Genomic DNA, 13,166 nt, shown 5'->3' on the forward strand with positions numbered 1-13,166 from the left:
ATTCAACTGGAAACTTACAAAACTGACTTACCACATAGTATATTCTTCATAATAGTGTAATTATAGGAGCAGCAGAAGCAGTTTTCTCATATTCCCATATTATTCATGTCCCAATTCCACCATTTGATTTTCTGCAGTTGAAAATATGACAGTCTGTGGGAGTCAAGACATTACTTGAAAATTTACTACTTCCAACTCTGCTATCAGGCAGAGCTACAAAGATGTGTGGCTGAGCTGCCTCCTTTGTGGTGAGGAGAGTTGGAGATGGGAGAGATCATCGTTTTCTTTTTAGCTCTGTGTACGTGCTCTGCAAAACCACCGCACACCACTGTGTTAACCGTGGTGATGCATGCCATCTTACTACATTTCCATTCCTAGAGAAGCACTCAGAATATATCAGTGATGGTGGGATCAGCCCTCTGTTTTTGAGCTCCCCAGTTTGATATTTGGAGCTGTTAATTAGGAGTGAGAATGCAAAGCAGGTGTGTTCTTGAGGGACTAGGAGAGGAGGGAGAGAGAGAGAGAACTGGGTGGTTCTCATTTGGCCAGGGGTCAATAGGAGACTCCTAGAGCTCAAAATGGCTGTGGACATGATTGAGAAGACAAGAATAGTGTTGAAGAGGTGGAGGAGAATGAAAGAGAAAACTGGTCATGTTTGGAGCACACAATTGTGAACTCTTCTTGTCTTTGTTCTGTAGTACTTGGAGGAAGAGTATCGCAAAGGAGCCCGAGAAGACGACCCCATGCCTCCTGTGCAACCCTACCACTATGGCTCCCACTACTCCAACAGCGGCACCGTGCTCCACTTCCTGGTCAGGATGCCTCCTTTTACTAAAATGTTTCTAGCCTATCAAGGTAAGGATATGTTTTCTAACTACCCCAAAACTCGTGTTATATCACTAAAATAACAACAGCAAAAATCTTAACTAGCGTCTTGAAAGTTTGTACTAACCAAGCCCAGGAAAAAGAATTCTACTTAACCAATCACTAAAATCCTCCTTTAAAAATGGTAGTCAAATCTTCTTGCTCTTGTCTGAGATCATATCTAACTTTATAGAAATATATTGACTTTTTAAAAATTAAGCTCTAAATCACAAACTGCAAAATTTACCAGTTAAATTATATTCAGCTAAATTTTATTTCATTTAATTATTTTTGGGGGGTTTTGTTTTGTTTTTTTAGATTTTGTTTTGTTTTGGTTTTTTGAGGCATGCTTTTTTATGTGTAACCCTGGCTGTCCTGGAACTTGTTCTGTAGACCAGGCTAGCCTCGAACACAGTGAACTGCCTGCCTCTTCTTCCTGAGTAATAGGATTAAAGGTGTGTTCCACAACACCCAGCTCAACTCTCTTTTAAAGACTTGCACTTCAATAATTATTTCAAGTACAACAGTTTTGCAGCTTATGTAATTTTTTTATAAAAATCTTTTATAGGAAACTATTGTTATTATTTATGAATAACACACTGGCATCATCACTATAGTAAAGCTTGCTAGTAATCTAGCTCAGCCCTTTGCATGACAGCCTGAAGATGACCGAGGGATTCACTGTGTACCAATGGGGCAAACTCACCATGCTATACAGTGAGAACTGAGGTGTTGGCTCTGTAATTGTCCCTCAAGATACCTGTTTAGGAAACTGTTGTTCATTCAGTTTGTCCTACCCTTCTTGGACTTCTTTGTCTTTTATTCTTAAAACAAATTCTTAGAGGAATGAATTTGTATTCCCTATGCTTAGTCTATGAATGGGGCTTTTAATATTGGCCCTGTATTTGCATGGGCCAGTGTAAGTGTATCTGCAGAAGCCAGAGGAGGACATCAGGTATCCTGCTTTGTTACCCTGTACCTTATTTTTTTAAGAAAGGGTATCTCACTGAACCTAGAGTTATCTAGCAGCCAAAAAATCCCAGAGATACTTCTTTCTCTCCCTGGTCTTACAGCACTGAGTAACAAACACACATGTGACCACTCTGAGGTTTTTTACATGGGTACTGGAATCCAAACTCAGGTCCTCAATGCTTGTGCTGTAAGGGCTCCTACCCACGGAGCCGTTGCTCTAGTTTGTCATGTCCCTTTCTTCCTCTCAGTCTTGCTTTCCCTTAACCAATTATCCCTAGTTAACTTGATCTCAGGTTGAGAGTGTAGTGTGTCTGGTCCCATTACAGCTGGTACAAGGGATTCCCATATCCAAGTGAGATCATTCAGAACTGATGTTTTTACCACCCTTGATAGTTGTGGATTCTAAGACTGCCATTATTTGAAGATCTTTCTAAACATAAGAACATTCATTTGTGAATGTCATTTTGTTTTAAGAAAAGGCAATAAAATAATATTTTGATGTAGTTTGAAATACTGCAGTACTAGTAACATCCCTACAACTCAAACCATTTCTTTCAGTGGAACCCAAAAATTCATCAATATAAAATTTCCAGTCAAGGGGGCTGGAGAGATGGCTCAGAGGTTAAGAGCATTGCCTGCTCTTCCAAAGGACCTGAGTTCAATTCCCAGCAACCACATGGTGGCTTACAACCATCTGTAATGAGGTCTGGTGCCCTCTTCTGGCTTGCAGGCATACACAGAGACAGAATATTGTATACATAATAAATAAATATTTTAAAAAAAATTTCCAGTCAACCATCAATCTTTATTATATTGCTGTTATGAATATATTCATATAAAATATTAGGTTTTTCTTCATTAAGTAGGTACATTATTGTTTTGAAGCCAAGTCTGATGTAGCCAAGGTCAGCCTTAACTTACTATGTAGCTGAGATTAGCCTTGAATCCTGATCCTCCTGCCTATACCTCCCAAATTCTGATATTACAGGAATGCACAGACATGCCTCGATCTTCATTGCATATTTAGTCATAAATTATTTTCAAACCCTAACACTACCTTAATCCTCATTTACTTTATTTTCATTAGCATTTTGCTGGCTTTTGAATTTTTTTTAAAGTAATGAGTTAGTCTAGGAATTCTCAACCATAGCACTATAGTTACTTTAAGTTACATAAATTTTTATCTCAAGGGTTTCCCTGTGCATTGCAGGACATTTTAGCAGCATCCCTAGCTTCTACCAACCAGGTACATGACTCCTACTATGTATGACAACTAAAAATAGCTTTAGATATTGCCAAATAATAGAGGGGAAAGGCCCTGCCCATTGAGAACTGCTGATCTAGTATATACATATTCTAGATACTAGCAATTTTCAGTGGGATTGTTTTAACACTACAGAGTTGTACAACCCACACAAAACCTATTGTATGTTACTCTTGTTACACAGTTGCTTAGTCTGAGCTCTATATGCCATGACTTCATGATGACCTGGCATTTCTTACTTTCTGAAAAAAAATTATAAATCTTATTTTCCCCCAGATTTGATTTAGTGGCCAGCCAGTGCTCACTGGCTCAGTATAGTAGATGGAAAGCGATAAAGATAATGAAAAATGTAGCTCAGCAGAGCAGGCAGACTTGGAGAAAGAAATGAGCTCATGCCTTTGAAACTGCTGTGCTTGGTGCTGAGATTAGTTTGTGACATTCTCAGCAAGAGGCTATGCTCAGATTCCAGCAAGTACAGAGGCACTTTAGACAATACAGCAGAGTCCCTAAGAACCATGCACACAGCTGCTTTTCTCTAACTGGCCTTTGTAATCACTTCATGTTCCAGGCCTGTGATTGGGAGACTAGCAATTGTTCACAGAAAAGATACAGGGACAAAATCCAATCCTTTGTCATTAATAGTCTATTCCAGAAAAAAAAATGCACAGGAGTGAGTACACTCAGTTTTATATTAATTAATAAAAATTTTAGTTAATGCTTAAGTGCAGAGTTGGTGCATCTGAAAAGCAGTGTCAGTATCGCATGTTTTCTCTCTGTGAAGAATTTAGAAAAAATAAAAAATAAAAAAAAATAAAAAAAAATAAAAAAAGAATTTAGAATATGTGTGTCTGTGTGTGTGTGGTATAGAAGTAGAAGGGACTATGTAAGGGGAGGGAGTGTTCCGAAGGGAAGGAGAGGAGAACAAGGTAATAAATAGCATGTTTTCTTTTACATGCAGAGTCTAACGTATCAACACACAGAGACAACCTAAAAATAGAAGAGGGACTATCTGCAGGGAACCATGAGGGTGGGCAGCAATGGGAATGAGGAAGGAATGGAGGGGGATAATAGGAGAGCCAAATACAAGAAAATTTCAATGAGATGCTGTATGAAAAATGTCATAATGAAACATTATTTTGTACTCTAAAAAGTTGAATGTTAGAAAGCAGTGACCCCACCCTTTAAAAAAAAGAAAAATTCTTAGTCTTGATAAAGAAAAGAGCCATGTACCAAACTTTACACTCCATCTCCCTCTTCGTATTCCTCTCCTCTCCCTTCCTACCTCCCTTCCACCCCAACTCCCCCTCCCCCCCTGCCGTGTGTGTGTGTGTGTGTGTGTGTGTGTGTGTGTGTATGGGCCTGCTTGTGGAGGCTGCAGATCACCAACAGGTGTCTTCCTCAAAATTTCCCCATTTGAACCTAGAACTCATCAAGTCAGCTAACCTGCATGGCCGGTAAACTCCAGAAATCTCTGTGTGTTACCTGCACATTGACCACCCCAGTGCTGGAGTTACAGAAATACATCATCCCACCTGGTTTTCATGCATGCTCGAATCAAACTTCTGTCCTTATGCTTTTGTATTACTTTGCCACCAGCCATCTCTGCAACCCATCATTTCCCCTTCTTTAAAATTATGCATTCACTTTAATAAAGAAATCATTTTTGTGTGTCCATTATGTGCTGGGTGTACGGGGCCCTAGTCTCCTGATTTCCTAACTAGGTAGGAAGATAGTAACCATTTAAGCAAATAAATGATAGAGGTTCTTCTGTTTAGAAGAGATAAAACCATAATACGGTTGAAAACAATGTCATATCAAGAATTTGAATAATATTTTAAATAAACCAAAGGACCATTTCTTCAATCCCTTTTTTTTTTTTTTTTTGGTTTTTCGAGACAGGGTTTCTCTGTAGCTCTGGTGCCTGTCCCGGAACTAACTCTTGTAGACCAGGCTGGCCTCGAACTCCCAGAGATCCGCCTGCCTCTGCCTTCCGAGTGCTGGATTAAAGGCGTGCGCCACCACCGCCTGGCTTCAATCACTTTTGAAGCAACAAAAGTTATGGGAAGCTTCAAATGGAATACAGACTTTTTGTCTTTATTATTGGAATTTCTTTTTAGATCAGAGTTTCGACATTCCAGACAGAACTTTTCATTCTACAAACACAACTTGGCGCCTCTCGTCGTTTGAATCTATGACCGATGTGAAGGAGCTGATTCCAGAGTTTTTCTATCTTCCTGAGTTCCTAGTGAACCGTGAAGGTACAGCAGATCATTTCTCACAGAGTTAGAATGGTATGCAGTGGGGTTATCATTGTCCAGAAGTAAAAGTAGCCTTTTTAGGACTTGAAATTTGAATTTTATTTTCAGGTGAGATTGAGGATTTCTGATGTTTTTAAAGACTGACTACTGCAAGCTCTGGGTTCCTTATGCCAACAGGCTACATTTGGAGAACTGTGTTGTTGATGTTGTCATTGTTGCTGCTGCTGCTGCTATTTTTGGGATTGGTTAGGTTTGGTATGGTGTGGGGTTTTTTGTTGTTGTTGTTGTTTGGTTGATTTTTCAAGATAGGGTTTCTTTGAGTAGCCCTGACTGTTCTGGAGGCAGAGGCAAGTAGATCTCTGAGTTTGAGGCCAGCCTGGTCTACAGAGCAAGTTCCAGGACAGCCAGGGCTACACAAAGAAACTGTCTCAAAAAACAAAACAAAACAAAAGATTTTAATCAGTGTGTTGTATTTTTTGTTGGGCCAGGAATGCTCAATAGAAAGGAAGTCAGAAGAGATCTCTACCATTGCCCATAAAATCAGTATACTGTGATAACTCATTTCAAGGTGGTGTCTATTCTGCAATGGGTTTCTAAACTACAGAATATTAATATTTATTAAATATATAGCACTCAGTTTATGAAAATACCAACAATTTAGAAATGTGTATACAAATCTTTAATTTGATTTTAACCAAGTTTATAATTAAATAGGTATTTAAGCCTTAGCTGTATTTGAAGTAGGGTGAGTGTAGTACTGGAATTTATGGGCACTGATTTTCTGCTTTTTTGTCATCCTGTTACAAGTGGACAAAGGGTAAAGTTGAAAATCTCAGTTTGAATTGGCTTAGTGTCTGTCCTGTTCCTGTTGGTACAGAAAGAAGTAGATGAGCAGTGATTCCTACCGTAGTGCAGCAATTCATCTTGTTGCTGCCGTCAGGGTTGTAGTGCACCATCATCTGTTTGCCAGAGTTCTTACAGTCTGTGAGCTGAATAACATAAACATTGTGTATTAATCTTCCTCAGGTTTTGACTTTGGTGTGCGTCAGAATGGTGAACGGGTTAACCACGTCAACCTTCCCCCATGGGCACGCAATGATCCTCGGCTGTTTATCCTCATTCACCGGCAGGCCCTAGAATCTGACCACGTATCCCAAAACATATGTCACTGGATTGACTTAGTGTTTGGCTACAAGCAAAAGGGAAAGGCTTCTGTTCAAGCCATCAATGTTTTCCATCCTGCTGTAAGTGACTCTTTTAAAAGAATCTGCACTCATTTAAGTTAGAACCTCAATATTTTAAGGTTGCCTGTTAAGCTGTTTTTTTAAAATACCCAAGTCATCAAAGAGGCAGTTACACTAAGCTGTTACTACTACTATGGAAGATTTTTCAGATTTTATATTTTATCTCTTTAAAAGTATCTTAGATGCTGTAGTTAGGGATTCTCCAAAGCCACACTCATATTCAGTGATTTACTAAATAAATATGTGGACTCAGTTTGTAGCTGACTTGTGACAATGAAGGATACAAAGCATAACTTACCCAAGGGAAGAAGCCGTGAACAAAGTCTGGGTGAAGCAAGGCACACACACCTGACACCCCACTAAACCACAGAGCATGCTTGCTCTCCAGGCGCTTTGGTGACACATGTGAAGTGGTTTCTGCCAGGGAAGCTGTCTAGCAATTCAGAGTTCTGTATCTCCTTGGGAATGGTCACTTAGAAACCATCTGCCTGCTGTGTGCTGAAATGCCAGACCCAGAAGGAATAAGAGTGTTGAACGTGGACCTCATTGTCTGCATGGTGTAGGCAGAGTGAGCTATACTCGTCACTTAGGAAATCGTGGGAAGACTCGTGAAATCCCAGTTCCCAGACACCAGCCAAGGAGGCAGCAGAGCTCTCCAAGGAAAGTGGCCAGCTTGCTGTGTTAGCTCTTTTCCACATACTTCTCCAGGTGCCTGTTATGAAAGGCATCGTTTTTCTTCATGACAGAAACAGTACATTTGCCTTATTAGAGAGTATGTAAAATGTAACCAGAAAAGGAGGAAATATGAGAAATAAGTCTGCTTCCAGCATCTAGAAATGCTGAAAGCTTTTTACAGTGCCTCTAATAGAGGATATTTTTGAAGAAGAAAGCACATTTCCTAAAAAGGAAAGCATTATTATTTATCAAGACCACCTTCAAGGATTTTTCTATACTTACATATTATTCCAGTAATTTAATATTAGCCATGGTTTTTAATCTTTTTCTCTCCTGAATAATAAGGTATTAACTATATTTAAGTCATGAGGTTCTCTATCATTGTAATGGCCACTACTATCCCTATTTAAGACAGCTTCTAATTCCCAAGAGTAGAGTTGCTAATTTCCACATGTACTAGTTTATGTTTCCATGTAGACTTAGGAAACACTTATTATGCTAGGCTCCCAGGCACAGAGTTAACTAGGCTGAGTAGAAGTAACAGGAAGAAAGTGGGTTTGGTGGGCTTCTGCGTGTGTTAGGAAAAATCCCAGTGAAATGGGTGAAAGGTCATGTCTGAAGGACTAGGAGGTGAAATGGCAGAACGCAAAGAGAAAGGTATTCCTGACTCTGCATGCTCCATGCTCCTACACAGTGAGACCAACAGATCATCTCTTTTTTTTTTTTGGTTTTTCGAGACAGGGTTTCTCTGTGGTTTTGGAGCCTGTCCTGGAACTAGCTCTTGTAGACCAGGCTGGTCTCGAACTCACAGAGATCCGCCTGCCTCTGCCTCCCGAGTGCTGGGATTAAAGGCGTGCGCCACCACCGCCCGGCAACAGATCATCTCTTATCCACTACATGACACCTGGCTGCCCAGATTTCCACTTAGCAAGGTAAATTGATTGACTGTGGGCTTGCTCTGTAGTGGTGTCTGTGTAGATGATACAGATCTGAAAGTATTTGTAACAAATACAGCTAAGTGTATACTCCAAGTATTCTATGTCTGAGCTTGTTTATACCAGAAATCCATGCCCAAAGGGTGGTCCAAAAATAAAATTTTCATTTTAGTCTGTTGTTCTCTGTAATTACTTTGGATACCTCCAAGGAAGCCTTAGAAAGAATAAAACAGTTTTTTTTTTGTTTTTTCGAGACAGGGTTTCTCTGTAGTTTTGATGCCTGTCCCGGAACTAGCTCTTGTAGACCAGGCTGGCTAAAACAGTTTTTTAGTGGCTCTAAAAGAAGATTTTTATGAAGAAAGCACTTTTTAAAAAAAGGAAAACGTTATCATTTGATTCACAAATAAGAGTGTAATTTACCAAAAAATAAAGTAGTAAATAAGCGAGGAAAAATATTTCTTACTTCTATCCATCTTAGGTTCCTTGTTGGGTACTCCAACAAAACAGAGATTAGCAAGAAAAAAAAACATGAAGACTTACCTGATACAAACTTGTTTAACACCAGAGTGTTCCTAAGAAAGGACGTCCCCAACAAGTGCTGAGAGCTGAGATCTTATACTAAAGCTGATGGAAGCCCAGCATTCTGAGTGTGTGACACAATTAAAGCAGTGTGGTTCAAGCAGGTGAACAGCAAATAGGGAAGCCTTTGGCTGTGTCCTCTGCGTGTGCCATCATCATTCTTCAGATGGGAGGCTGCTCCTTTCTCCATGGAGCGACATGTGCTGCTCCTGACTTGCTTCAGGAAACGGGCAAGAAGCCCTCTCTCGGTTTTATGAGCAGCTACAGGGAAAGGACAGAGTCCTTCTCACATTCATTCTTCAGCTCAAAATGCTCCATACGTCTAGTCACCGTGTTCTGAGGCAGTATGATGTGGACCATCAAGTATGAAATAAAGGCAAAGACCTGGGTATAATTTTTGAGCTACATTCATAGTTGACCCTGAAATACATTTATAGCAATTATGAACTTAAACATTAACCTCAGTATACCCTCTTCTGTGTACATTATTTTACATCATCTTTTCAGTAATTCTGATTTAAAATGTACCTAGAAACTGAAATATACAAGGTAATTCATCTAATTGAAATGTTTTTCACGAAGTCTTTGAGACCAGTAGTCTAAGTTGAGTAACCATGAAGGTTATTTAACTTCTGAAGTGCTGTGGAAATTTCATTTTGAAACTTGTACGAATGTCATATTCATGTGTGAAGATTACTGTAATTGATTAGATACTAAGTCCTGGACTGTTCACAGGGATGTACAGCACTGATGACCAGTAGCTTTAGAACAGAGAAGTGCCAGGGCACAAAGGACAGACTCTCAGAGGCACAGTGCCAAGCAGGAACATGCAATTTCAATTACTCACCTGGAAAGTTCCTTGGTGGTTTTTTATATTCACTGCTGGTTTCCATTATAAACTCACTTATCTACATTACAGTATAACTTCACTTTTGCATTTTCCCATGTATTACTTTGGACATGCAGTTTCTTCAATAATTTGTTTGATATCTTCTATTACATTTTCGGGCCTTAAATTTGAAATGTTTTATAAACACACCTAATTAATCCCAGTTAGACAAGATGTATTTACTTTGTTCACATATTCAGAAATATTTGTTATTACTGTCTGATCCTAGTAAGACCAATACAGATAAGTTAACGTGATCAAAAACATTTTAAAATAGTTTGTATCAGAATAGAGTACCGTTCCCTAAAAAATGAAACAGATTGTTTTCTTTCCAGCATCATGACAAATTCTAATATCACCCTGCTGATGCCATGTTCTTTGATGGTTTCCTCTGCAGACATACTTTGGAATGGATGTGTCTGCAGTTGAAGATCCAGTGCAGAGACGAGCTTTGGAAACCATGATAAAAACCTATGGGCAAACCCCTCGTCAGTTGTTCCACACAGCCCATGCCAGCCGACCTGGAGCCAAGCTCAACATTGAAGGAGAGCTTCCAGCAGCTGTTGGCTTGTTAGTACAGTTTGCTTTCAGAGAGACCCGAGAACCAATCAAGGAAATCACTTATCCGGTATGTTATTTTGATTTCAGCAAAATTCAGCCAAACTTGATTGGACTCCTGCCATGCCCCTCACTTAGCTATGTGGGTCCCGACATAAATAGTGTGGTCCAAGCCTACAGATAAGCACCAGCCAGTGCAAGACAGCAGGGGCAGTAGAGCAGTGGTCGTGTGCAGTGAATGCTGCACCAGTGACATGGGGAGTACGCCATGCAAGCCCAGGGAAAAGAAGTATTTGGGGGCAGACAGAAATTGTTTTCAGGGAGCACAGAAGGGTTATTACTAGGGAAAGCCTCACCAAGTAGACTTCTAAATAGGATTGTACAAATAAAAGGAGCCAGCTGGTAACTGTGGCAATGGCACAGCTGGGCCCCGTCGCCATCTTTAACCAAAAGCACTAACCAGAAGTACCTCCCCAGATAGTAGTAATGGGAAGTTTTGTCTCTAAAAATAAGAACTAGGCATAATTTTCCTTTGTAATGGAAAGCTGAAGCAAGCAGGCCTTAAAAGGAAAAGCAATTTTAGCCTTCATTTAAGTTCTTCATATAAAAGTAGCATAAGGTACTAGAACTTAAACTGTAGAATGTTGCAAAGTGCTTGTAGGAGGGAGCCAGTGAAAATAAAAAGGGAGGGAAGAGACCTTAAACATAAACCAAGCAGTCTGCTCAACTACATGAATCTGTGGTCCACCGTCAGTAAAGAATTTTCAGAGCTTGTTTTGATCATGTGTTGGGTAAGGATATTGCTTAAATATCTTAGAAATATAGTTATAAATTTTTCATGCTTATAGCTCAGATCTGTGAATTTGGCATGTTAAATACAAACAGAAACCATTCAGTTACTAGAGCCAGTCTAAAGACATTTATTAAGGAGTGATGTTTTACTAAAAACCAAATCACCAATGTTGAATTTTCATTTTGTAGAAAGTTGGATTTTTACTTTGTGATTTTTAAAGGCTCATGAGTCTTTATCCATTACCAGAGTTGCTATTTTAAACTATAATACATTATTTTAGCATGTCAGCATAATATAACAGTATATTTCTGAAATTTAATAAATTACACTTAATTTACTATGATACTTACTGCTAATTAATGAACGAGATGTTGTTGGTTTTAGAGGTTTGATTGGATGATTTTGACCTCTTGAAACAGGGTCTCACTGTGTAGCCCAGACCAGCTTAGAGCTGGAGATCTGCAGAGTGCTGGGTTGCCGTTTTCTCCTAGTGCTTGATTCTAGGCCTGAACTGTGCTTGGTACTAATTAGCTATTTAAGGCTGATGTATGTAAAAGCACTAGGCAGTCTATCTGCTGGCAGTAGGAGCATAATGCCAGCCTGCCTCGTTCCCATTGTAAGACCTTCACACTGACTGTTCCTCCATCCCATTTGGATGTCTCATTTCTGTAAAGCCTCTGTTCATATCACCCCTCCTTCCCTGACCGCATGTCTAAGTCAGAAGCTCCATTCTCTGTCTTCTCCTCTCTGCTTTGCTTCATAACACTTTCACCCCTAACAAACATTTAAGTACTTGTTTTGTCTGTCTCTCCATCCCTACCTGAATGCAACACCATTGGAAAAGGATGTGATTTGACTTGCTCATCACTGTGTCTGCAGGTTCTAGAGAAGTGCTTGGCACACAATGGACATTCACTATTTTACTAAATGAATGACTTCTGAGACAGATTCTTTAGCGTTTGGCTTGCCATGTGCAGTGTCACGTGTCACAGTTTTTCTTTGCTTGAACAGTGGGACCCCCCACACAATGCTGCACCATGGCCTTCAGGTGGCAGCTGCACAGCTCTGACATACAGCAGCAATGCTATGCTGAAAAGGGTCCTCCACACAACGCAGCTGCACATGTGTGAACTTGCTACTTGTAGGCGTTACAGTCAGAGCTGCATGAGCAGCACTTAGGAAAGGCACTCTTTCCTTGTCGCCTAATGTAAAACAGCCACGATACAATGCTTAGTGTTTGTTTGTAACTCAAAAATGGTTAGCTTTGTATGTAACTCAAAAAAGCTTAAACTCTGCAATTCATACGAGAAACATTTTTAGGCAAGGAATTATGAATGGTCAGTCTTAACCAGAGTCTGACACCTATTTTTACAGACTTCAGTATAGACAGGCTGAATGAAGGCTTTAGAGAGAACTTGTTCTCAAGATATCCGTGTTAGCCTCCCTCTTCCACAGGATCCATCCTGCCACTCAGCCTTCCCAAAGGTGCCTGCTCTACGACTCCTCCATGCCTTGTAACACTGCATATTACTTGGTCCCATAAGTGATCTAAGTAAGAAGAAACAGAGCACTGACTGACATGCTTTTCAAACATTGTGTGTAGGTCAACAATCCTGTTTCTTCATTCAGATGGAAAAATGAGACAAAATACTCTGAAAATTATTTGATAGTGTTACAGAAATGACTGGAATTTGTTTAGTATATTGTTTTCATTAGGTTTATGTAGTGTTTACTCTGAAATTTTGAAAGTAGAAAATAAATTTTTAAATGTCTAAAACAGAATCTATTGATAAGAGATAAATAGAGTTTAACAGTCAAAAAGAGAGTAAAACAATAGTTATTGGGAAAAACTCTGAGGACTGTTTTCTCCCCTTCCTGGATTTTCTTCTCAATAATTATTTTTGTTTAGATGGAGGAAGGATTTTGGTTCCTGTTCATGGCAGATGTGTGGCCGTCTTTACTAGTCTTCTCTCAGCTCTCTGTATTCAGTCTGCTGCTCCTCAAACCCATCTCTTCCTTTGTTTTTGTTGGACAACACTTTCTTCTCCGGGATTTACTGGCCCTGTCTGGAGCATTGAGTGCTCTAGCCTTCTCAATATACTCCATACTAAATCCTGAGCATCCTCTGAGAAACT

General features: G+C 39.7%; 1 protein-coding gene across 1 annotated transcript in view; it reads left to right on the forward strand.

Annotated features, from left to right (window-relative positions):
- The window catches only part of Lyst (lysosomal trafficking regulator), a 147,573-nt gene that overhangs the window by 116,081 nt on the left and 18,326 nt on the right, over nucleotides 1-13,166 (forward strand). Inside the window, exons 43-46 of the mRNA XM_057786947.1 lie at nucleotides 699-855; nucleotides 5,218-5,358; nucleotides 6,385-6,602; nucleotides 10,078-10,308. Coding sequence (XP_057642930.1) covers nucleotides 699-855; nucleotides 5,218-5,358; nucleotides 6,385-6,602; nucleotides 10,078-10,308 — 747 coding nt within the window. The remainder of the gene's footprint in view (nucleotides 1-698; nucleotides 856-5,217; nucleotides 5,359-6,384; nucleotides 6,603-10,077; nucleotides 10,309-13,166) is intronic.

The sequence above is a fragment of the Chionomys nivalis genome, chromosome 13 (assembly GCF_950005125.1).
Source record: "Chionomys nivalis chromosome 13, mChiNiv1.1, whole genome shotgun sequence".
NCBI classification, from domain to species: Eukaryota; Metazoa; Chordata; class Mammalia; order Rodentia; family Cricetidae; genus Chionomys; species Chionomys nivalis.